The 26,116-nt window shown below is 44.8% G+C and overlaps 1 protein-coding gene across 1 annotated transcript in view; it reads right to left on the bottom strand.

Moving 5' to 3' along the window:
- The window catches only part of THSD4 (thrombospondin, type I, domain containing 4), a 704,860-nt gene that overhangs the window by 581,376 nt on the left and 97,368 nt on the right, over window positions 1–26,116 (bottom strand). Inside the window, exon 4 of the mRNA XM_011953812.1 lies at window positions 6,851–7,212. Within this exon, the coding sequence (XP_011809202.1) occupies window positions 6,851–7,212 (362 nt within the window). The remainder of the gene's footprint in view (window positions 1–6,850; window positions 7,213–26,116) is intronic.

Below are 26,116 nucleotides of genomic sequence, written 5' to 3'. Positions count from 1 at the left end.
GAAAGTACCCTCCCTCCACTATGAAGTGACCTTGTTCCCCAAGAATTAGTCCCACCTCTCTGTTCCCACAGCCCTCGGCTCATCCCCCAGGTAGAACACTCATCACATTCCCTTAGATGTTCATACCTGAGCTATTTCCTCATCAGACAGGGAGGCTGTGGAAAACCACGCCTCTTTCACCTATCTACCCCTCCTGTGTCGAGCACAGTGCCTGGCCCAAAGCAAATACACAAAAATATTGGCTGAATTCAAATGAAAACAAAACTTTAAACAAGGCAATGTCTATTAAGACCTGAGATCCAGAGGCAGCCTTAACAACAAATAACTATGTGAATGAAGACTTTGCAGGGCCAGCTTCCAACGACAGTGAGTAGTGTTTCCTCTGGGCTTCTGGAGTTCACAGTGGAGCCAGTTTCAGGGTTCCTATATAACATTAAAAGCTTTGGGAATAATTAGAGAAATATTTCATTTTCCATCTCAAAGAGGTGTTAGTTTATCAAACTTAGCTAAATTGATGAGTGTTACCTTTCACTTTGAAAAGGGCTTTCTAGAAAAGCAGGTCTGAAAGGAGCAAGATGTCGCACAGGCTTGTGCTCTCTCACTTGCCTTCTGCATGACCTTGAAGGAGATACTTATTCCCTGACCCTTGAGTTTGGCATCCATAAATGAGAACACTACATATCTGTCACATGGGTTGTAATGAAGACAAGATAAAATGCTGCAGGTTAAACAACTGCCAATGTGTCTGGCACGTGGAGGGCATTGAGATGCCTTTACTGAGCACTTAGGAGATACCATGCTAAGCATGTGGTATGAGTTATCCAACTCACAGCAACTCAGTGAGGTAGGTGTATTACTATTCCCACTAGGGAAAAGTTAAGTAACTTCGGCAGGATACATAGCCAGCAAGTGGCAGGATCGGCAGGATACATAGCCAGCAAGTGGCAGGGTCAGATGGAGCATCCAAACCTGCCAATTCCAGAAGCTGCACTCATAACTATCCTGTAGTTTACAGCCTTTCAGGGTGTGTAGCTCCTGTTCTTCTAGATTCTAATAAAGCACTGTATTTCAAAGCCCCAGGCATTGAGAACTGGCCACAAACTGCTCTTGAAGTGTGGGTCTGCACGCCTGGGCAAGAGTTTTCCTTGCCCCACCAGACTCTGTCCCAAAAGGAAATCAGCTCTACAGAAAAACTTCTATAGGAAACTCCTCTGGGAAGTTCCGGGAAGCCCACCCTCCTCAACCTCTTTCTACCCCCAAACACCTGAGGAATATGACACACTCCCCTCAGTGGGAACAGGGTCATGATTTTCATAGTCAAGGCTTTCATATCCCAGCCACCCACAACTGTTTCCAAGAGAAGAAAGTGTCAACCTGGCACTACCTAGTCCAAATTCATATTTGAAAATCTGAATTAACGCCATCGAATATCCCATTCCCCAGATGCCAGCTGGTTAATGAGTGTGATGAATGACCAGAAAAGCTGGCTAATGTAGGCGAATGTAAGGAAGTCCAGTGGGAAGGAAAGCCTGCCAAATATCAGGCTCTTAAGCATCAGAGTGGTGAAAAAAATCACCTGAAGTCCTCAAATAAGAGAGGGCGCTGCTCTCATAGCTTGTCTTTTTGTAAGCTGAGTGATACTGACCAACAGACATTTGCAACGCATTTCTGTTAGGTTGTGTACTTGGGTTCTGGGCCACAGGGCGTCTTTCTGGATGCCATTTTCCCTAGACATTTTGGGTATGGGAAGAAATCCACCTTGCTTTCAGTGTTATAAAAGGGAAGGTCTTCAAAGGACTTAACAGACATTTTTCCAAAGAAGATACACAAACAGGCATTAAGTACATAAAGAAAAGTTCAACATCACTAATCATTAGGGAAATGCAAACCAAACTACAATGAGATACCACCCCACAGCTATTAGGATGGGCACTATCAAAAAAACGGAAAACAAGTGTTGGTGAGGATGGAATCCTTGTGCACTGTTGTGGGAAGGTGAAATAGTGCAGCTGCTATAGAAAACAGTATGGCAGTTCTTCAAAAATCTAAATATATGATTACCCTATGATCCAGCAATTCCACTTCCCAATTTCTACCCAAAAGAACTGAAAATGCCCACGTTCGTAGCAGTGTTATTCACAATTCCTAAAATGTGGAAGCAACCTAAATGTCCACTGATGGATGAAAGGATAAGCAAAATGTGGTCTATACATGCAACGAAATACTATTCAGCCCTAAAAAGGAAAATGCTACAATATGGAATAAACCTCGAGGACATTATATTGAGTGAAATAAGCCAGTCACAAAAAAGACAAATACATGAGATACTTAAGAGTAGTCAAAATCATAGTGGAAGAAAGTAGAATGATGGTTGGCTGAGGGCTGGGGTAGGGGAAGGAAGGAATGTGAAGTTATTGTTTCATGGATACAGTTTCAGTTTTGAAAGATTTTAAAGAGTTCCGTGAATGGATGGTGGTGATGGTAGCATAACAGTATGAATATAGTCAATGTCACTGAACCGTATGCTTAAAAATAGTTAAGATGGGCCAGGCGCGGTGGCTCAAGCCTGTAATCCCAGCACTTTGGGAGGCCGAGACGGGCGGATCACGAGGTCAGGAGATCAAGACCAGCCTGGCTAACACGGTGAAACCCCGTCTCTACTAAAAAAATATAGAAAACTAGCCAGGCAAGGTGGCGGGCGCCTGTAGTCCCAGCTACTCGGGAGGCTGAGGCAGGAGAATGGCGTAAACCCGGGAGGCAGAGCTTGCAGTGAGCTGAGATCCAGCCACTGCACTCCAGCCTGGGCGACAGAGCGAGACTTGGTCTCAAAAAAAAAAAATAATTAAGATGGTCTATTTTATGTTACGTGTATTTTAACACAATAAAATTGGAGGAAGAAAAGGTGAAGGGGGATCCTATAGTAACAGGGGCTCCTGCCAGCACCCTCTAGTCTACAGGTACCCATTTCCAGCAATTGAGGGGGAAGTCGCTCCTACCAAGGAGTATCTTCGGTTTCACAGGTGTGAATTGCCACAATGCGGCGTGCTTTGCAGGACTCACCTAACACCCTACTTCCGTACTCGCCCCTTGCCCTTTAGCTATCATGCGGACACAGCCTTGGGTCTAGGGTGAAAGATGACTTGGTTGAGTGCCATTATGGAATCTGTTGGCCGAGACCTGAAGGATGAACCCCCTAGCCTGGGACCTCCTCTGCCATTGCCCTAACTAAATCCCAGGGGAACGCCACCCTTTGTGGAGGATTTTTCTGAGCAAGCCACACTAAGAAGGGGCAGAGAGCAGGGAGCACAGACACTAGGGCCTCGGCTGCACCCAGTCTGTGCTGCCCAGAGTCCCGCCCCTCTGGACGGGAGCTCAGTTCCTGGCTCCATCTTCCTGAGTGGCCCCAGTTCACCTGATCCCTTCTGCTGCACTTGAGTTCTAACTGGAACTCTCTCTAACACATTATCTAGCAACAGCCTTCAGACCCATAATGAGAGTTACAGTGTCTGCTATGAGCGCCCACTATGGGCCAGGCAATATGAATGTATTTGATGAGTGTCCGCTATGGACCAGGCAATATGAATGTATTATTTCATTGAATTACTCAACCCCACAAGATAGGTATTACTATTACTCTCATTTGAAAGATGAAGCCTCTGAGGCTCAGAGAAGTTTAACTTTCCTAAGCTCTGAATCCTTGGGAGAGCTCCAATGAAGATTGACTTTATTTTTGAGGCTTTTTAGAGTAGGATTTATACTACGTATGTGCTTGTTTTAACGAGACGAACGCCTGGTATGGAAGCAAGTGGACTCAAGAAGTTTCCAGATATATTCCAGCTAAGTAAATTCTATTTATTCATCAAGGGCAGGTTCAAATCCTACCTGCTCTGTGCAGTCTTCCCTGACTGTTCCATTCCACAAAGATTCCTTCTTCCTGAACCCTGGTCATAGCTCTACTGTCTCCCAGGGTGGGCAGTGTTTTGTGGGTTTGCCCTTCTCTACCACCAAAGTGTAAGCACCCCCCGAGAATACAGATTGTGGTTTCTAATTTTTTTTTTAACTCACGTGATGTCTAGGATTAGATGCAAAGATTATCCTGGTTAAAGGAGCTGAACATTGCAAGGAAGAGATGCAGCTCATTTTAAGCCTTCACTATTAAATCCTATCCATTTGTCAAGACACGGCTCAGACAGACCAACCTCCAAGCACCTTTTCTGAACACACCGGCTGGAAGTCAGCAGCTTCATTTTCAGAATACCCATTTCAGTGAAAACAACTTTAGAGGCAGACTCTGGCAGACCTCTTTTGAATTCTAGTGCTATTGCTTCTCAAGTGGTAATCTTGAGCAAGTCACTTCATTCCTCCCGGCCTCAGTTTCATTGTTTATAAAATGTGAATAATAGTTTCTGCCTCACAGGGTTGTGTAACTGTAAATGTTGTCATGCATTTGAAAGAATGCCTGCACAGAAGGCATGCTTCAACATGGGAGCCCTTGTCACTACTATCTCATCAGACTGCCTTATATTGAAGGCATCTAGATGTGCATCTTTTCCAACCCTCTAGAGTAGTGGTTCTCAAACTCTAGGCTATATCAGAAGCATTTAAAATGAAGATACATAGGACATATAACTGACCTACAAATCAGAATCCCCGTTAGGCATGGGAGATGGCGTGGACTTGGCAACTCTTTTTAACAAGCCACCCACTCCACGGCAAGTGATTCTGATACGTGCTCACTAAACTTGGAAAATTCTGCTAGACAATATTTGATTCCCAAAATCTTTCCCATGGAAACTTGAGTCTCCAAAGAGCTTCATCCAGACCAGTGCTTCCCAAACTTGGCTGGAATGGAATCATACCAACATCTGAGGGTGGCCCCTAGAGATTCTGATGCTGGTTTGGAGTGTGATGTGGGTGTCAGGGTTTCTAGAAGATTGGAAAAAAAATTCTAACGGTCAGTCGAGGTTGAAAATCACTGTTCCATTGGATCTTGACCCCAGGTTTCTATACCTCTGAGGCTTCAACCAAAGCAACTCAGATTTTACAAGTGTTGTTACATAAACTAAGCCTCCATCTAAGACTGATTTTGCAGAAAGGATTCTTCTGCTTAAAAAAAAAATAGTAATTTTGCAAACAACTGCTCTAGCCTGTCAGTAAGAGCCATGAGGTCCCAAAACCTGGCTTTTATTCACCTTTGTGTATGTCCCAGGGTCTTACAACATAGTAGATGTTTAATAAATATCTGGTGGAAGGTTGAATAGTTTCATTTGTTATCTGACTCCAATTAAGTTTCCTGTTGCCTAGCGGAGCAACCTAACAATTTCTTAAACATCTAAACTCCGACAGCCTTTGCCTCAAGCCTCAAACCTCAAACCCGAAACAGAGAGTGGAGCAGACAGCCATCCTAAAAACATGCTGACATTTCTCCTTGGGGTCAAATATACTATGCAAGTACCTAATGACTGATGAATATAAGCAAATGTGATTTTCATCAGCCAGGAGGAGCATGACATTTGTAGGCAGCACAGGCCTCCCAGGCTAATATTTGGATTATTTCATCAGTAACTGTCAAATCACAAGAGCATGATAAAAACTTGCAGGAACTTCATAGTAAACAGTTTAACTGGCCCCCGTCAATACATTTGAAGAAAAAAATTTCCTGCTGCCAAAACACACAGGCACAATGCCTGCAGCACAGGCCTGTGGCCAACAACAGCCTGATCCTCAGGCAGCTCTTCTAGGTTCTCAACCACAGAGGCTGTCAAGAAGCCTCTTTCCCACTCAGGCCCCACCCAAATCCAGCCCTCCATCCCTTCAGCTGGCACCCACAGGAGGATGAGTACTGCAGGGATCTGGGGGTGAGCAGCACCACCTTCAAAACTCAGTTTGTCCACTGGCTCTAGGTCCTCTGATTCCTCATGTGTAGCATCTATTTCATCAGGGCTGGGCATTAACAGGGCTTGACAAATGAATTATGCATTTCTCAAGCACAGAGAGCACATCTTACACTTTTTGTTCTTGTCCATGTTTGTTTTTTGTTACTGTTTTTGCATTAGTATTCCCCCAGGATCTACCAGGAACCTAGGCACTAAGACACCCAACAAATACTGAGGGATGAATGCAGTGATCTGTTAATATCTGTTGCTTCACTCACTGACAAGCTCTTCTCAGCACCTATATCCCTACCTTTCCCCAGGCACTGCCTACTTTGGCATATTTATGCTTCTTAGAACTATACCACTATTTTGATGGCACTATGCCATTTCTAGAGTTTACATTTTATGGACTCTGAAACAGTTTAGGTCCTTAGACATATCCTCAAACCAGTGTGTTGACTCAAAAAACTTTCGAGAAACTTACTAGAAAGGTTCACAAAATCTGGAAGCCTACAGCTTCGGAGCATTCTAAGACTCCAAACATTCAACTTATCCTAGGATTGGCAACTCATACCAGCTTTCGGGTTAGATACACGTCTTCTTGTCTTGTGTCCTCAGCTCTAACCTGAGGATCTCTCCTTCCCGGCACCAGGACAGCACTCCCCTCCTGCTTTCACCCCTCTAGGAGGCCTCCCTAAAATTCTTTGTAAGGGCATTCTCAGAATTAGCCTCGCTTTGAAGATTATTCAGAGCCACAGAGTGAGGTGGGAGTGGCCTCAACGCTTTACAAGGCTGCAAAATAAATCAAAAGGTGAAAGGAACTTCGTGGAGCCCAGAGCTCCTTTCCACCTGGCAGAGCAATGCATTAGTCGCACTGTCTGTGGTGCAGAGCAGCGTCCGAGGCAGGGGCAGGGACAGGGGCAGAAACTGAGACAGGGACAGGGGGAGGGGCACAGGCAAGGGCGTGCGTGTACCTTCTGTCCGCGGTGACTTCGCGGCCCTGGGGCTGTGGGTGCCGGCTGCCCCGCAGCACGGTGGGGCCCTGGCGGCTGGCGTCCGTGCCGGCCAGGGCTGGCGTCTTGTCGCCGCTCCGGTGTAGTGGCACCGACGTGCGCACGGCCGACACCACGTGGTCCGCGAAGGCGCGCGTGGGGGTGCCAGGCCGCTGGCCGCTGCGCAGGCGGTAGGAGCGGGGCAGGCAGGGCCGCGTCTGCTCCATCACTCCGCCGCTGCAGCTACGCGAACAGGCGGACCAGGGGCCCCAGGCGCCCCACACTCCCGGGGCGCCGCCGCCGCCATCCTCAGGGGCGCCCTCTGCCGCCATCCGCTGCGGGACCTGCGAAGACAGAGGCGGGTTAGGGCACCAGAACACCAATTCTCTCTTCACCAGAAGAAGGCTTTGAGCAGGGTCGACTTATCCATGAGGCACAAGTAGGCACAGTCTGTTTCAAAGAGGGGTATTAATACAATCCAGCCTGGCTTAGAGTTGGTTTTTGGAGGAAAGAGGGCTCCGCGAAGGCAAAAATGGCTAGGGCCCGCGAAAGCCATAATGCGGCCCTGGCTTTGGGTGTCACGGCCTTGGAGAGCTTCAAATGCATGGTGCCCTCACCTCTTACGTGGTTTCAGGAGTCCCACTTAAGCTCCAACTCATCTTCCGGATTCCCGCCAGAGGGACCGGACTTCCTGCCTTGTGTCTCCCTGACGGAACAGCAAGGAACCGAACACAGTGGTTGAGAGGCCACCGCTTCAGAGCCAGGCTGCCTATGGCTCACATCCCTGCCACCACACTTCCTAGTGTGTCAGGAGTTTGTTCCTTCCGGTGGGTTCGTGGTCTCGCTGACTTCAAGAACAAAGCTGCAGACCTTCACAGTGAGTGTTACAGCTCTAAAAGGTGGTGTCATGGACTTTCTTCTTGCGGGTGAGTTCCTGGTCTTGCTGACTTCAAGAATGAAGCCGCGGACCTTTGCTGTGAGTGTTACAGCTCTCAAAGGTGGCACAGACTCCAACAGTGAGCAACAGCAAGAATTTCTGTGACGAGTGAAAGAACAAAGCTTCCACAGCATACAAGAAAACCTGAGCGAGTTGCCACTACTGGCTGGATGAGGCGGGCAGCCAGCTTTTATTCTCTTACTTGTCCCCGCCCACATCCTGCTGACTGGTCCATTTTAGAGTGCTGATTGATGCATATGCAATCCTCTAGCTAGACACAGAACACTGATTGGTGCGTTTTTACAGAGTGCTGTTTGGTGCATTTACAATCCTTTAGCTAGACACAGAGCACTGATTGGTGTGTTTACAATCCTCTAGCTAGACAGAAATGTTCCCCAAGTCCCCACTCGACCCAGGAAGTCCAGCTGGCTTCACCTCTCACTGGTAGTGTGGCTGGGAAGTTTCTCAATCTCTCTGAGGCTCACTGTGCTTTAAAGATGGATAGTACCAGTACCTATCTTGTAAGCTGTAAGGGGATTTAAGTTAGGCCATCCATGTGCAGAGCAAAGAACTTGGCACTAAACAAATATTTGTTAGTAATGATAATAATGTCCCTGCTGCCATGTTGCCTTGGAAGAGGTGAAAAATGCCAGAAGGTTCAAAAGCTCTATCCAAAGATTGATCTACACCCTCACTTAACTGGTCATTTCAGAGACCTACTGTGCCAGGCTCCTTGCCAAGAGCAAGCACACTGTAGTTTATTCATTACGCAGACATACTCTGAGCACCAGCTGTATGCCAGCACTGACCCAGGCCCAGAAGACAAGGGGAAACGCACCACAGGTCCACACAAGTGGCTTAGACCCAGCAGCAGATGAGCTCTATGCAGCCAGTACAAGATTGTGGTAGGCTCTTGGAAGGGACTGGCTGTCCTGGCTGGGCAGGGTGAGGGCGGGGAGAATTGAAAAGACCTCAGAAGAGGAAACAGGAGTCACAGTCATAACTAATTGTTCAGGCACCTACTCGGTGCCATATTACATAGCTCATCTCAAGAAGAGATCATCCTAGGTAAGCCAGGTGGGCCCTAAATCCAATGACAAGTGCCCTTATAAGACATGGAAGAGAAGACACGGACACAGACACAAAGGCAGTGTGACCCCTGAAGCAGAGATTGGAGTAGTGCAACCACAAGCCAAGGAATGCCTGGAGCCACCAGAAGCTGGAAGAGGCAAGGAAGGATTCTCCCCCTAGTAACTTTGGAGGGACCGTGGCCCTAGTGACATCGATTTTGAACTGCTGATCTTCAGAATTTCAAGAGAGTAAATGTCTGGTGTTTTAAGCAATCCAGTTTGTGGTAATTCATTCTGGCAGCCCTAGGAAAATAATGGAGTGTGCTTATACTTGGAGAACAAGGAAGGAAAATGGGCCGGCATAGGCCGCACTCCTCCTCTGTGTCCCATGCTGCACAGACTGCACATGTGTAAATGGCCTGGCTCTGCGGCACAGGCAGCACTAGCGCCAGTTCCACTTTCCAGGGCCCCTCAGCACCCCTAGCCACCCAGAGAGGTTGATGTTATATGGCTCCTTTTAGAGGGAAGAAACTGAGAACCTAGGAGACTTTATGACTTGTCCTTGGTCTCAGGCTAGTGCAGGGCACAGACAGGACTAAAATTGTCTCCCAACTCCTGGTCTAGTATTCATTTTTCCCCCTGCAGCATGTGGCCTCCTTGCCTATGTTGTTGCTAGAAAACAGAAGGTTAAAATGAGTAGAAATAAAACCACTTCAGTAATTGTTCTAGTGGAAGGATCACTGGAATAAATGAACAAAGGCAGAAATACGTTTCTGGTACATTTGGAGATTTCAGTTATCCACCGCCTCCTGATCTCTCATTAACACAGATAACTAAGACACTGCCCATAATAGTTGGATTAGACATGCAGCTATACTCAAAATCCACTTCCTAGAACTAATCCCACCCTTAATTTAGTTCCTATTGCCAAATTGGGCAAGGTCCCTGGGGGAAGAAAACATGAAACCACATTCCGTCCTATTCTATTCATAATAATTCTCTAATTTATAGTCGAATTATGGTGAGTGACTTGAAATTCCATTTGAGTCCCCATGGTGGGAAACTAACCACATGCTCCAGAATTGTATTTTTATAGTATGTAGCCAGAAACAAACAAAGAAACAAAAACACAGAAAAACAGAAAGGAAGGAAGGAGGAGAAACAGAAAGAAAAAGCCAATCAAAGAAAAAAATGAGGGGATGAGGGCTTGAGATGTTAGCCTGCTAGTTGCATCGACCTCCCAGGCTCCCTCCACTCCTTCCTGATCCTCCTAATGATTCTCTCCCCTTCTTCTGTTCTGATAGTCAAGGAGTTTTCTGTAAGGCAAGATGCAAGACGGGATAACTTGCAAGTGTTTCAAGACATAATATTCCTAAAATTAGGATGAACTAACAGGATCTCTGTTAGTGGCAGGCAGCAAAACCAAATAATGAATCATGGTAAGAGACAAAAATAACTGAACCTTGAAACTTTATAATGTGCCAGCGTGCTGCCCCGTCCCCAATACATACTGACATGTGAATACTGATGCAGAAAACCTGTTCTAAAATGCACCCTAAACTGCCGGTTTTCTTCATTTATAAATAATTCTAACAAATCAATAAGAAACAGACAACACAGTGGAGATAGGAACTAAGGGCATGAACAGGTGGTTCATAGGTGTTGTGGACTGAATGTGTCCCTCCCCACCATTCATATGCTGAAGCCCAAATCCTCAGGATGATTGTATTTGGAGGTGGGGCCTTTGGGAGGTAATTAGATTTAGATGGGGTCATGAGGGTAAGGCCCCATGATAGAATTCATGTCCTTATAAGCAGAAAAGAAGCCAGAGTGAGGAAGATAAACCAGTTTTCTCCCTGTCTCTCTTAGGCCCACTCCCCACCCCACTATGTGAGAACAAGGGAGAAGGCAGCCCTCTGCAAGCCAGGAAGAGAACCCTCACCAGGAAACCAAATCGCCCAACACCTTGATCTTGGACTTCCCAGCCTCCAGACCTATGAGAAATAAATTCCTGTTGCTTAAGCACCCAGTCTATGATTTTTTGTTACACCAGCTCAAGCTAATATACAATGGGAAAATAAATAATATATGAAAATTGTTTAACATCACATATAGTGAAAATAATGCAAAATAAAGCACCAAAATTCCATTTAAAACCCATTAGATTAGCGAATATTATAAAGTTTGACAATACTGACATGGCAAGAATGTTCACTGCTGATTAGAATCTAACTTTGGGCAGCTTCTTGGGAGAGAACTTTACAATACCTATCACAATTTCTAATGCACATACTCTTTCACCAGCAGCTCTACTTTTAGTAGTTCATCTTACAGATATACTCAAAAATACTGTATAAAGTTATATATATATATATACACATAAAGACTTATATTGCATCATATTTTGTAAGAACAACAATGAATAAAAGGAAGCAACCTAAATGTTCATGAATAGGAGCTTGGCTAAAATGAAATCTATCCAAACAATGGAATGTAATTTATCTGGTAGGATGAGGTAGATTTATATCTGTTAAAATGGACAGTTCTCCATACATTTTTTCACTATATTAATTAGTGTAAAAAACAAAACAAGAAATGGGACAGTATAAGAGAATAAACCTATTTGTTGATATCACTCTTTTTTTTTTTTGAGACAGAGTCTCGCTCTGTCACCCAGGCTGGAGTGCAGTGGCCGGATCTCGGCTCACTGCAAGCTCTTCACACCATTCTCCTGCCTCAGTCTCCCGAGTAGCTGGGACTACAGGCGCCCGCCACCTCACCCGGCTATTTTTTTGTATTTTTTAGTAGAGATGGGGTTTCACCGTGTTAACCAAGATGGTCTCGATCTCCTGACCTCGTGATCCACCCGTCTCGGCCTCCCAAAGTGCTGGGATTACAGGCTTGAGCCACCGTGCCTGGCCTGATATCACTCTTTAAGTGTTCAGTTGAAACATTAAAAAATCACTGATATTTGACCATTTTTGATGTACAAAAATGCAATTTCATATGATTAATACTTTTTCATATTATTCAATCTAATATGAGTAGTTTTCTGACCTTGGCAACTAACAGAGCCCAACTAGAAAATCTTTTCCCACCAAACAAGGCAGTAGGAATGATAAGGCAGAATGCAGTGTGTGTCTTCACCCACCCCTCACCACTTCCTATACTAGCCAGTTGCCCTGGGGATCACATCAACACCTTGCAACAGGTGGCAAGGCCTATTAGTAGGTGTTCGACAGTGACACCAATAACAACCATTTATTTAGTAACAGAATGCAGGGCAACCAAAGGCTAATTACTTTATACATATTATCTAATTAATCTCAAAACACCCACCTAAAGAAACTATCATCATCTCCCTTTACAGATGAAAAACTGAGGCTTAGAGTTTGTTTCTAGAGTTCAAAAAATTCATAACAGTTCATGAGCACCCAGGATACCTCCTGTGATTTGCAGCAAGGCTCAGAGTGACCTTAGGGGTGGCTAAGATTCTGCACTGTGTACATGTGAACAGAAGGTCACAAAAATTGGAGTGATTGTGTTTGAATGACTTTATACTCAATGTATTAATCCATTTTCATGCTGATAATAAAGACATACCCAAGACTGGGCAGTTCACAAAAGAAAGAGGTTTATTGGACTCACAGTTCCACAATCATGGTGGAAGTTCACGTGAAAGGCACATCTCAAGAGAGAAGAACAAGAGAAGACAAGAGAAGAAAATTGTACAGGGAAACTCCCCTTTATAAAATCATCAGCTCTTGTGAAACTTATTCACTATCATGAGAATAGCACAGGAAAGACCCGCCCCCATGATTCAATTGCCTCCCACCAGGTCCCTTCCACAACACATGGGAATTGTGAGACCTACAATTCAAGATGAGATTTGGGTGGGGACACAACCATATCACCCATAGACTGGTGGGTCCTAAGAAAATCTAGGGTAAAGTTATTTAAATGATCAGAAAAAGAAAACAAACAAAAGAGATCTTCCATTATGGAAAACAACATGCTGGTGTAAGGAAAGGAGTGGAGGATGAAGTTCACATTGGATGGCTTCAGCCTTCTATGAAAGAGGTAAGGTCTGCCACTGAGGGAAGGGAAGAGATATGCTGGAGGATTACAGACAGAAGAAGCCCAGTGGATGAGCAAAAATACCCCTTATCTGCCCTAACTGCTTTAACACAAACCCTCTGATACTCACAAGATTCATTTTAAGGATGTATATTTCCATTTTGCAGATGTAGTCACGGAGGTTCAGAATGTCCATGTGGTCTAGTGGATGATGTGGGCTTTGAAAATATATGTGAGATAAAACAATGCGAATCTGCTAGTATTGCTTGGTAGATGAAATGAAATAGCTAGGAAAGGCATCTAACATGCCCCCAGGCCCCCAGCAGGGACAGAGGAAATCTCCACTTTGTCCCTTCATTGGAAGAATGTACATTACCATTCAGAAGCTTTATAACGTGTAAGACACAGATCTAACCCTAGAATCAAATCAGTGCTCTCTCCACTTCACTGGAGGTTTTAAAGGATGGGGGCGAGGTGGGTGTCAGGGTAACATAACAGAAGAGGAGCTTGTTCAAAGCACACATGCCATGCTGTGACCCTTTCCCTCAGAGATTATGACCTGCCCTGCATGGGGTGAGGCTGGGGTTAGGGGGGCCATGTATTTTGGATGAAATCCTCCAAATCTGATATCCCCCTCCTCATTTAAAAACGACTGCTTGATATTATGGTGCCTCTCTAAAAAGTCATGATGGGGCATGAGCCAGGGAGCAGGAAACAGAAACGACTTCCGGGGCCTGGCGAGGTAGCTCATACCTGTAATCCCAGTACTTTGGGAGGCTGAGGCGGGTGGATCATTTGAGATCAGGAGATCGTGACCAGCCTGGCCAACATGGTGAAACCCCATCTCTACTGAAAATACAAAAATTAGCTGGGCATGGTAGTGGACGCCTGTAATCTCAGCTACTCAGGAGGGTGAGGCAGGAGAATCTCTTGAGCCCAGGGGGCAGAGGCTGCTGTGAGTCAAGATTTCATAACTGCACTCCAGCCTGGGCAACAGAGAAAGACTCCATCTCAAAAAAAAAAAAAAAAAAAAAGAAATAGCATCTAGAGAAGGTAGAGAAGCAGTGTAGTCCCCTTCCCATTTAACTCAACTTGGGCTGTGCAAGAGACTGTGACAGTGTTAGAGGGAAATGGAAATCCCCCCAAAGACTTTGGATTTGGAGCTGGATGCCCTAACTGACCACATTTTGAGATCAGCTCTATGGAGGTGTTGGTTAATGTTAGGCAGGGACCTTTGCATAAATATATATCCATAGGAAGGTGTATATATGGGGCAGCATTCCCCTTTCCTTGTGTCTTTAGTCACCTCTCCACATTGGATTAAATGCGGTGGGAATGTATTCAGGGGTCCTACCAGCTAAAGCCAAGGTGGGTCAATGGACACTTCCTCCCTGGAATTTGAAATTCCAGCAAATTGGCCAGCAGACCAAATGTCTTTGGGTCCTTGGCTCCAGCAGCAAATCCTTTGAACTCGCTGTTTATGCTGAGACCAATCCTGTGCAATTGCTATCTGATGTGCCTCACTTCCCATCTGCTTCCTAGACTCATTATTGTAAATTTCCTGTTGTTTATGTTAGTTTCTGTTGCTTGCAGTAAAGAACCCTAAATGATATCTAAATCAGCGGTCCCCAAACTTTCTGGCACCAGGAACCAGTTCCATGAAAGACAATTTTTCCATAGATGTGGTGGTGGGGGGGGTAGGGATGGTTTCAGGATGAAACTGTTCCATCTCAAATCATCAGACATTGGATTCGCATAAGGAGTGTACAACCTAGATCCCTCACATGTGCAGTTCACAATAGGGTTCGCGCTCCTGTGAGAATCTAATGCCAATGCGGATGTGACAGGAGGCGGAGCTCAGATGGTAATGCCTGCTGGCCCACCGCTCACCTCCTGCTGTGCGGCTGGGTTCCTAACAGGCTGCAGCCCAGTACTGGTCCACAGCCCAGGGTTTGAAGACCCCTGAACTAAATGATTGCAAATATTATAATATGCACATAAAATGTGGTAATCAAAGTAATGTGAAATGAACTGGGTCTGCCTTTGGCACAGGACTTGGAGGAGAGAAAGCAGCTACTGGAAAAAGCAAAGGCTGGGAGAGGTGGTCTGGACTTGGCAGAAGTCTCATGATTAAGCGAGCCCAGGGCAGAAAGAGTCATTTAGCAGCAGTAATTGACCACAGCCAGAGTAACTAGAGAACCATGGTCTCCATGAAACATGATGGGGCCAAGTGAATCAGAGGCTCACAGGAGAGACAGCAGGCGAGCTTTGAGAAGAACAGGAGAGGTCATTATCAGAGCAATTGTGGATGGGGTTTATTTCATCATAGCCTTTTTATGGGAAATGAACATAAATGACCAAAATATAAGGATGGTCAAATAAATGAGGGTCAAATGACTCCACGAAGCATCATAATCATGAACAATACAGAGCAATATGGAAATAGTCTTGTAATACAATATTAATTGAAAAATGTCAAATACAAACTTATAACGACACCATGATTATAGTAACGTAAAGATCCTGTAGCATAGGAACAGAGCCTGGAAGGGGACGTGGAAAAATGAAAACATATGATCTGTTACTGAAGCTGGACCCAGGGTAAGTTTTCTTGTAATTTAAAAAATTTCAGTCATGGTTATAATATTGCTTGCTCAATAAATAAAAATAAATAGATTAAATGGAGAGATATTTGGAGCAGATTGTGGAGAGTGGGAGGCACAGAGTGAACTAAGAGTTGGTGATAGTCTTGTCACAGAAAACCCTGGAAATTTCTCATCGCCACCAGTAAATTCATAACCAGGAACAGCTCTCAATGTTTTCAATGGATTTGGTTTCTGTACTAATGTGAAATCATGTAAGGTTTCACTGGTTTCTAATTCTCTTTCTACAAAATAAACCTCCCATCTGTTCTTCATAGAAAACGAGTCACATGCAAAGTCTGAAATTCTAAAGTCTCATTCTAAGAGAGACTGGAAAAAGTAGGTTTAGTTTTAGCCACATAACCAAGTCAACATTCTAAAGCAAACGTTTCAAAAATACACCTTGAAGTTCGAGCCCTGAGAACAAAGTTTTGGGAACCTGAGAGCAAATGAAAGCAGGAACATATAGCTGGCTGCTCAGCTAGGACAACCTGGGGCCCGTGCAGGAGCTCGGGGAGGTTGGACCACTTCATAGAGAATCTCCAAACTTGGCCGGGCACAGTGGCTCATGCCTGTAATGCCAGCACTTTGAGAGGCCGAGTCTGGTGGATCACCTGAGGTCAGGAGTTTGAGACTAGCCTGGCCAACGTGGTGAAACCCTGTCTCTACTAAAAATACAAAAATTAGCCAGGCGTGGTGGTACACACTTGTAACCCCAGCTACTCGGGAGGCTGAGGCAGGAGAATCGCTTGAACCCGAAGGAGGAGACTTTAGACATTAAATGAGACTTTAGAATTTCAGACTTTGCATGTGACCCATTTTCTATGAAGAACAGATGGGAGGTTTATTTTGTAGAAAGAGAATTAGAAACCAGTGAAATCTTACATTTCAAGTGAGGAGGAGGAGGTTGCAGTGAGCCGAGATTGCGCCATTGCACTCCGGCCTGGGCGACAAGAGCAAAACTCAGTCTCAAAAAAAAAAAAGAATCTCCAGACTCCAGCCAGATCTAAATTCAGGATTATTACCATGGTTTTCTCTGAGACAGATGATTTCATGTTACATCTTGATCAACTATCTAGACTCTGACACGACACACTGCAAACGGCCCCACATCTTACCTTTCAGCATTCATGTTAATGCCAGCAGCTGCAGTGTCAGTGTGAGAACCTCACAATATGGAAGACGGGAGCACAATACATTTAGCCTTGATGATTGGATCAGAATTGCCCCAATAGTAATTATTATGTAAATGAGCTCTACAAATGCATTTCAGGAACAGTTAAATGAGGTATTTGCACAAAACGAAAACGAAGGAGGAGTGGGTAGAGGCCAAGGGAAACCAAGATAAATGAGGAATGAGAAAGCCACGCTTTAGAGAAAATGTGAACCACTCAGAGCAAAGCACCACTGACATGCAGCCACCCAGCAGCTAAGCAGTTCTGAGTCTGGTGTTCTGCACTTTCCAGCTCTACCCAAAGGCTTTCTCTCAATACCTGTGTCCTCCCAGTTGGAAAATTCTCACAGTAAATGATCTCAGACACACAAACTCCACAATACTCCTCCAAATATATGTTATTGAGTGTATACTCTGAACACATAGACATACCCCTGTCCTATTTCTCCTACTGCTGTGCTATGCTTCCCAAGGTAAGAGCCACAGGGTAATTTGCAACACAATCTACCTGATGTGTAACTTGAGAAATGCAGATTCCTGGCTCCTACACCAAACCTAGTGAATAAGAACCTCTGGGGCAAGTCCCTGAACATGCATTTTAAATAATCTCCCCAGTGATTTGAATGCATCCTCTGGTTTGGGAATCACTGGCCACTGGACACCCCATGTGTGACTCAAAGATGAAAGGGCTAAACTGAGCTCACCCTCCAGGCTTCGGATTTGTACCATAGGCTGCTACTTCCTTAGCCCCCAAATGCTCTAGCCACATGATTTTATTACCCTCAAATTTCCTGCATGTTGAACCACCCCTTCTACTTCTGCCATTCAAGTTGAGGCCAACTCAGAGTTTATCATATAAGACAAGGAAACATTCATGGACTGAGAACTGCCCCTCACATGGTATGTAAACTAAGCAGATTCCACTGGAAATACTGTATACTTTTAATAAAAGAGGTATAACGCAAACAGGAAATGTAGAAAGATGAAAGAAGAGGAAAGGGTGGACTCGTGGGAAGCTCTGGACTGGACCCTGCAGGCTGGTCCCAAGTCTGCTGTCCCTCTCTTTGTGATCTGAGGCCAGCCGGTCTGTGGCTCAGGACCTCAGTTTCCTTAATCAGTAAAATGAGCTGGTTGGACTTAATGAGGGCTGAGGTCTCTTCCAGTGCTAACAGCCTCTGATTTTTCCTGGAAGCACGCTTACATTTCTTGCTACTTATTGATTCGCTTCAAGTACCACAATAGGGAGAGGCAATCCCAGGTTGTACCCAGGGCTCCCCACTGCCAGCAAAGAGGCTCTGAGCACAGATCTTCCCTAAATGCAGTGCAAAGGAGGCCCGGATGCATTTCCATGATCTTCAAAAGCAGGGCCTAGCCAAAACTAAGATGCAATGAGGTAAACATTTGGATGTGATCTGCATAATCGGAAACACTCTTCTTTCTGAAATTGACCTGACTCTTTCATCACCAGCCACATGGAAATTGTACTTCGTTGTAACTAGAAAATAACACAGAGCATGTGCCTTGTACCCATTCGGCCCTGTGTTGCTGCACAGTCACTCAGGAAGCAGAAGCAGATGTCTCTGTGCAGTGCCTGGTGTGGTTTTTTTTGTGCTAGCCTCATGCTCTCCACGGCAAGTGGCTATTTGCAACCCCAGCCAACTATGACAGTCAAAATAACGAGGAATGCATGAAATAAAGAGTGCTGGCTTCTGGACCCAGAGGCTCATTTGGGGAACAGCAATCTTCCAGCAGAAGAGTCTGCCTGGTGACGGCTGTCTGCATCTGGGTCAATATTCAGCACTCCCCAGGAAGCCCCTGAGATCAGCAGGCCGCTTAACAAAGGCAAGCCGAAAGCATTTTCATGGAAAGCATCAGCATCCAGCACAGAACAGAGCACGCAGCAAGTGTTCAACAAACACCTGCTGAGTGAAAGAGGCTGCAAACGGATTGAGATTAGCCTTTCCCTCACCCACTCAGGCTTCCCTGTAACACCAAAGGTATTTTTTTATAAGACGGAGTCTCGCTGTGTCGCCCAGGCTGGAGCACTGTGGCACAATCTCGACTCACTACAACCTTCGACTCTTGAGTTCAACGTTCAAGCGATTCTCCTGCCTCAGCCTCCTGAGTAGCTGGGATTACAGGCACACACCATCATGCTCAGCTAATTTTTTTGTGTGTATTTTTGGTAGAGACGGGGTTTCATCATGTTGGCCAGGCTGGTCTTGAACTCCTGACCTCAAGTGATCTGCCCACCTTGGTCTCCCGAAGTGCTGAGATTACAGGCATGATCACGTCTGGCCACCAAAGCTATTTTCTTAAAACCTAGCCCTATTGTGTTACTCTCTTGCTTACCAATGTTTCTTGGGTCCTCACTCTCCAAAAGATGAAATCCAAAATTATTCTTTGCCATGGCATCCTAAACCTGTCACCATCTGGCCTCAGCCTTCCTTTCCAGCTTCAACTCATCACTGTCCCCCCATGCTCACACCACGCAAGACGTAGGACACACCCTCTCTCCCTGCCCACCTTCACCTGGCTGTTCTCTCAGCTCCAATGCTCTCTCTTCTCTTCTTCCTATGAGCATACCTTTCCCATCCAAGTCAAGCAGTCTCTCTCCCATTCTCCAGGGCCAGTACACACCCTTCTCCATAGCACTTACCACCTGGCACTGTCATTATCGTTATACACAGCTATCTCCCCACCAGCACTGTGAGCTCCCCAGGGCAGGAATTATGTCTTATTTATCTTTGTGTTCTATTCACTCTCTCTAACAGAGAGTCTGTCACCTGGCAGGCCCTCAGGAAATATTTGAGGGACAGGTGAATAAACCCATGGATGAACGAATGACAAATTTCCCAATGGCTTGGTCTCCTGCCCACCTGCTTTGTGAAACATCAAACACCTCCTCTCCCTAGCAGCACATGCCAAGTTCAGCCACTTGGCTGGTGACCTGATGCCTCTACTATTTTCCTCACTCCATGTGCCTAAATGTCAAGAAGCTGACAGTCTAAAGAACAGTTCTGTCTCTTCAAAGCAATCCATTCAGTATTTGACCCCCAGCTATCCTCTGCTTGTTGAAATGCTCTCTCTCCTTGACTTTCAGGACACCATATTGTCCTGGTTCTTCTAAACTTCTGTCTGTCTCTTTGCTGGCTTCCCCTCCTCTACCTTCCCCTCAAATGCTGGAGTGCCATTCTTGGTTTTCCACTTTTTTAATCCAAACCTTCTTTCAGGAAAGACATTGTAGCACGAGCAATGATCTTTATGCTGACGTCTCCCCTATTCACGATAGCCCCCAAACTCTCATCCAAGCACCGGATCTACATTCCGAAAAACCTGGTTGAAATATCTACCAGGGTGACCTAGGGGCTTTTCCTACTCCATCTGTCACCTAATAAGGACATGAACACCTGCTCCATCATGAATTCTCAATCTTCTGGCCTATATAGATGTGGTCCCATCTCCCACTGCCCTCTTCCAATTGGACACAAAACCCTGCCAGTTCTACCTCAGAAATATTTCCAGACTCTGTCCCACTTTCTCCAGCCCACAGTCCATGGTTTGGTCCTCATTCCCAATCTGCTGTTACCTGATCTCTACCCATCCAGTCCCTCCTCCCCATACTTCCATGTTCATGGTCATTCCTGAGCTCCTCTCCACCTCTAGGACCACTCCAGCCCCCAGCCAGGTTTATAAGGCCCTTCCTTCTTTGGCCTCCACCTGCAGCCTCCCCACCAGCACATCCTTGTTCTTAACTTCTTACTCAACCACGCCAAGCCTCTACATCACTCTGTACCTTAGACGATCTCAAAAGCCCCCTTCTCCCCCAACCTTACTTTACCTGATAAATTCCTGCTTCTCCTTTGAGACTTGCCAAATGCTATTTTACACCCTCTTTACTCCCAAGTAAGGATGGTGGCTCTGCCCTTTAGGCATCCATTGTGAATACACTATATTTCACTATAATTTCTGTTTTTGTGTGTCCCATACCCCAAGTTGTGAAACAAAATCAGGTATAAATTCCTTACACCTATTTTGCTCTTACCCAACTACAAAACTAAAAACAACTTATGAATGAAATAACTACAAAACTGAAAACTAATAAAAATTCAAATTAACAATACGAATTTAATGGGATGGATGGTTAATGGGATGGGTGGTTAATAGACATTGTTGGGCATGATTGCAGGATGTATTTAAGCCTTTTAAGTTTCACTTATTGACAGATTCTTTTGAATTTGAGCATGACAGATCATCCTTTGATTTATTTTTTTCTTTTGAAAAATGAACTTGTTTTAAATTACCCATCCATTATTTTGAAGGGCTAATCCATAAGGCTAAAATTTAAAATGCTGCTTAATGCAAAAAAAAAAATTCACTAATATTTAGCACTACACTTATTGCTAATGAGCTACTGTAAGCTGGGCCACAAAAGACAAAACCTGTACAATACAGCTGAAAGGTGCACATGCCATGATCTCTGTGGGATGGAGTCTTTGGAGATCGGTAACCCTTTCGTGGATTCAAATTTTAAAAATCTTTTCTCACTGAAACCAAGGTACTCAATCAATTGTCATTCAGATTATCCAGAACAGACTTATATTAACATTTTCAAGTTATCATCCAAATGAAAATCCTAAACTAAAAAAAGTCAAATTTAAGTTCCAAACCACCAAGAATATGCTCTGGGGGGTATATTCAAGACTCCATGGGTCCTCAGTTCATAAATCATTGTGTTTTTTTTTTTTTAATTTTAAGAGACTTTATTTTTAGAGCAGTTTTAGGTTCACGGCAAAATTGAAAGGAAGGTTCAAAGATAGCCCATATTCTCTCTGTCCCCATATATACATAGCCTCCCCTCATTATCAGTATCTTCCACCAAAGTGGTACATCTGTTTCAATTGATGAACCGATATTGCTAAATCATAATCACCCAAAGTCCACAGATTACATTAGAGTTGACTCTTGGTGTAGCATGTTCTCTGGGTCTAGACAAATGCATAATGACATGCACTTATCAGTATAATATCTTATAGAGCCTTTTCACCACCCTAAAAATCCTCTCTGCTCTGTCTATTCATCCCTCCCTTGCCTCAATCCCTGGCAACTGCTGATCTTTTTAGTATCCCTATTGTTTGTTTTAATTTTTTAAAAATTACAGCTGAGGCTCAGAATCAGGATTGGAACCCAGGTTTGGCTGATTCTGAAGATCAGACTCTTCTTTCTCACTGCCCCTTGGTACTTAATTCTTATGGCTGCTGTGAGTTCCAAATACTAAGTATGAAAGGGCTTTGTAGACCAAAAAGTCCTGTACGCTTGTTAGTTTAGGGTTTAGTTATTCTTATTTTTATGTATAAAAGAATAATACTTTAGAAAAGGAGCTGGCATATTTTAGAAAATGTACTGTCTTGCAAAGAACAGTACCTCCCTAAGGAGATAATAATGATGTTACTCTTCCCATATATTTAACTGGCTACAGTGCAAACCTGGTATGAGTCAGTTAAGGAAATGAAGATATTTACATGCTCTGTGGGAGCAGGTCATGGCAACAGGTGAGTAAAAAACCAAAATACCTGGGCCTCTCCAACAAAGGAAAAGATACTAAGTATCAAGGGCCCTGGTGCTAACTCAATAGAAAAATCCTCTCACAAAGGTGTACCACTGAGTAGCCATCCCTGAAACAGGTGCCACAATTTGGGATGCAAACACATTTTCTGACTGTATTATTTCCAAAATATTCACACAGTTGAATTTCATGGGTGCCCTTTTGAGATCTTTCCAGTCACATCTAACAACCTATAAAATCGATTTCCCCTTGTTTAAATATTTCTTTGCTTCTTGAAGAAACAGAAGCAATGCCTGCTAAGCCCCTCCCACATTGCCAGCACTTTACTAACTTACTTTATTTAATCCTCGCAGTTGGCTCCACTTTATCAATCAGACCTGAATTCACACATCACATCTTCAAAGAGGCCTCCCCTGGCCACACTATCTACACTAGTGAGCGTGTATGGGTACACACACACACAACCACATTGCTGTGTTTCATTTTCCTCATAGTCATTACAGTCTGAAATGTTCTTATTTGCTTTCCTGTTCATTGTCCATTCCTCCCATCTGAAGTAGAAATGCTTCATTCTATGGAGGAACCTTGTGTGCCCTATTCCTTTCTAGCCCAGCTCCTATAACAGCACCTGGCACATAGTAGGTACTCAGTGGTTGCTGAATGAATGCACCCTGCCAGATGGGAAGAGCTGAGAAGCTGATGTAATCTGCTGAAGGTTACGCTGCTGGGAAGCATTGCTGCGAGAATTCAAACTCAGTTCAGCCTGCTCCAGAAACCAAGAGATGCCCCCCCGCCCCACAACCAGGCTTCTCTAGCTGGGGTTGCTAGCAGCATGTCAAGAAGCACCAGACAGTACCCCAAGAAAGCATGTGGCATCTTCCCAGGTTATCAGATTCCTCAAGGGCTTTTTACAAAATGGAGGGAAAACGGTTGAATTTTTTTCCTGATGATAAGTAATTTAAAACATTGTTTTAAAAATTAGAACAACCAGTTATCTTTTTGGAACAGATGTCACATTTTGATGAATGTTTAAATAAAATAGTAGCCTTCAAGAAAATTCCAGGCCTTCAACAGGCCACTTTGGGCTTCCCCAGGCCATCTGTGTACGTGTGTGTATGGGTGCATATATTCACACTCTTTTGCTGGCGGGGCATTTTGGTGGAGATGTTTGAGAAACACTGCACTGTCCTGGCCGCTACCCAAAAGTGCTAGAGTTGAAATGATTTAGCAGACAGGAAAGTAGCCAAGAGATGGCCACCCTAAACAATGACCTTCAAGTCCACAAAGAGCAGTTCTACAGAGAGAAAGGTAAACAGGCCTCAGCTAAAGAGATTCGGGTGATAAGACAAAGGCACAGATCATTACAAACAGACGATGTTACCAAGGAGGGGGATGCAAAGTCCCCTTCCCAGAGCAGTTCCAGATTGAACAGATCTGTCTTTCAGGGATGGCTTAGGTGTGGTCTCCCCTGAAAGAGAAAATCTCTGGAAATTACTTCCATCTCGAGAACTCTACGGTCCAGACCACCAACAACAGCCAAATTGGGAGCTCCCACCACTATTTCTGCCATGAGAAAAAGGGGACCCTCTTAATAGATCTTTGGCTTGATCTGAATCTTCTGGCCCCGGATATTCACAGGAGAAGTTGCCCAGGCCAGATTCCTCGCTCTGGTAAAGAACTGAGCACTGCAGCAGTGCCTGTGCTACCAAGGCGGGCTCCTCTTGCCTTCTGCCCATGTTGACATGAACCATATGTACAGCAGAAAGGAGTCTCTCTCAGCAGCCCTCCTAGGCTTCCCCAAACATTTCAAGTCCCCCTGGCTCGGAGCCAAGAATCCCTCTCAGAGCCAACAGCTTACAGCTCATTGAAAACCCTGTGCAAATGCAAACACTCTCTCCATTAGACAAGGAAGAAACAAGAACCACGCCTTGGGACTGAGCTAGCAGTTGTTGAAACTAGACGAGGGGCTGGAGTCCCTGAAGAGGAAATATCACTGTATTAAAAACCACAGCTATTTCCAATACTCACAGTCAATTACATGGGAGACCAAAGGTGCCCTTGGAGGCACTGCATGGGCAAGCCGATTCTGCCACGTTACAGGCAGTACCAGTTTGGAGAGATGGGAGGTAACTTTGGATTTTCTAGCTGTCTGAGGCCTGAGATCCAGTGTGTTTAATAGTAAAATTTCTACATGAGTACATTCATAAAGTCATTTAATCCACACCCTGAGCCTGTGAGATCAATATCATCCTCATTTGATCCATAGGAGAGTTGCTAATGTGTTTAGCATCCCAGATGGCCAAATAGACCACATTTATTGGTGAGCAGAAGTACCATTATGAAAGCCCTCATCCTCCTGGCCCTTTCTTCTACATCATGGAGTCCTCCATCTCTTTTTTTTTTAAACCACCACTTGGGAATATTGGTCATTGGGCCTAAAGAAGACAGAAGGCTCTATTTAGGCCTCAAGTTCAAGCTACATATGACACTTGACTTTAATGGAAGTCAGCACTGGGGGTCATTAGGCACCAACCCAGATAGTGTTTCCAGGCATTTGATTCACAGCATAAGTCTTTATACTGTGAACTCAATATAATGGGAATGATTACAAGTGAGCACAGCCACCATCACATGGATATAGAGCACAAAGAGATTCGCAAAGGGAAGCCAGCTTGGGGCATGGGAAAGGCGGCTGCTCGCGAGACACGACACAGTTCCATTGTGGGCTTGCCACCAACATATGGCATCTCACACATCTGTTGCCCTTGATGGTTGTGGATGGAGCTGCATTGCATTTTCACTCTGTGCATCCCCACATCTTATTTCAATTGTATACTTTATTGATTATAACAATGGATTATGATGGTCATGGCCTACAAAGTTTACTAAAATATACTTTGTGGCCACTAAAAGCATTTATTAATTAAATTCTTAGAGAAAAAAATTATTTGGTTACTACAAGTATAAAACTTTCAAACACTTAACCCTTTTCAGAAGCATTATTCAGAACAATGGCTTTGAGCACTTGATAATTAGCACGAGACCTCTCAGCAACATAACTAGTGCATTATTACAAGACACATCAGACTTTGTTTCCCATTTGCTACTATTCTCAGATTCTTTTTCCTTTGATAATCCCACAAGCAGGCTTCAGGCATTTCAAGGTCCTCGGCCATAATACCATCCGATAACGTGAAAAGTTCACCAGGATCCGGTGCCAACATTACAGACAAAGCACTCTAAGCCACACCGCCAGTGAGAAGCCAATCCAGGACAGCAGTTCAGGATGTCCCGTGCTCCATCCACCACCCTCCCCCGAGTCAACACAACGTGCAAAGTCAGAGAAGCTGCAGCCCAGCCTGTCTGGAACAACAAGGACTCGGCGAACAACAGACCCATGTGAGAAGCGATGTGGTTTCTGGCTAAAAGAAGAGTCACAAAACTGAAAGGGAAGCGTGCTGGACTCAGGAATGTGGAGGGAGTGCTGGAAAATGCCCTCCACCACCCCTAGCACTCCGATACTCCCGACTGAAGGAGAAGCCTGGGGATGGCTGCAGAGGCCTCTGAAATACCTATGACTGCGGCTGCTTCTAGAACAACACTTCTCAACCAGAGGCAATTTTGCCCACCAGGAGACGTAAGACAATTCAGACACCCTGCCATATGCACACACACACACACCCCACATGCACCACACACACACCACACACACCACACACACACACCACACACACATATACACACACTCCACATGCACCACACACACACCACACACCACACAC

This window comes from Colobus angolensis, unplaced genomic scaffold, assembly GCF_000951035.1.
Source record: "Colobus angolensis palliatus isolate OR3802 unplaced genomic scaffold, Cang.pa_1.0 Scaffold372, whole genome shotgun sequence".
NCBI classification, from domain to species: Eukaryota; Metazoa; Chordata; class Mammalia; order Primates; family Cercopithecidae; genus Colobus; species Colobus angolensis.
This window is presented reverse-complemented; position numbering and strand designations above follow the sequence as displayed.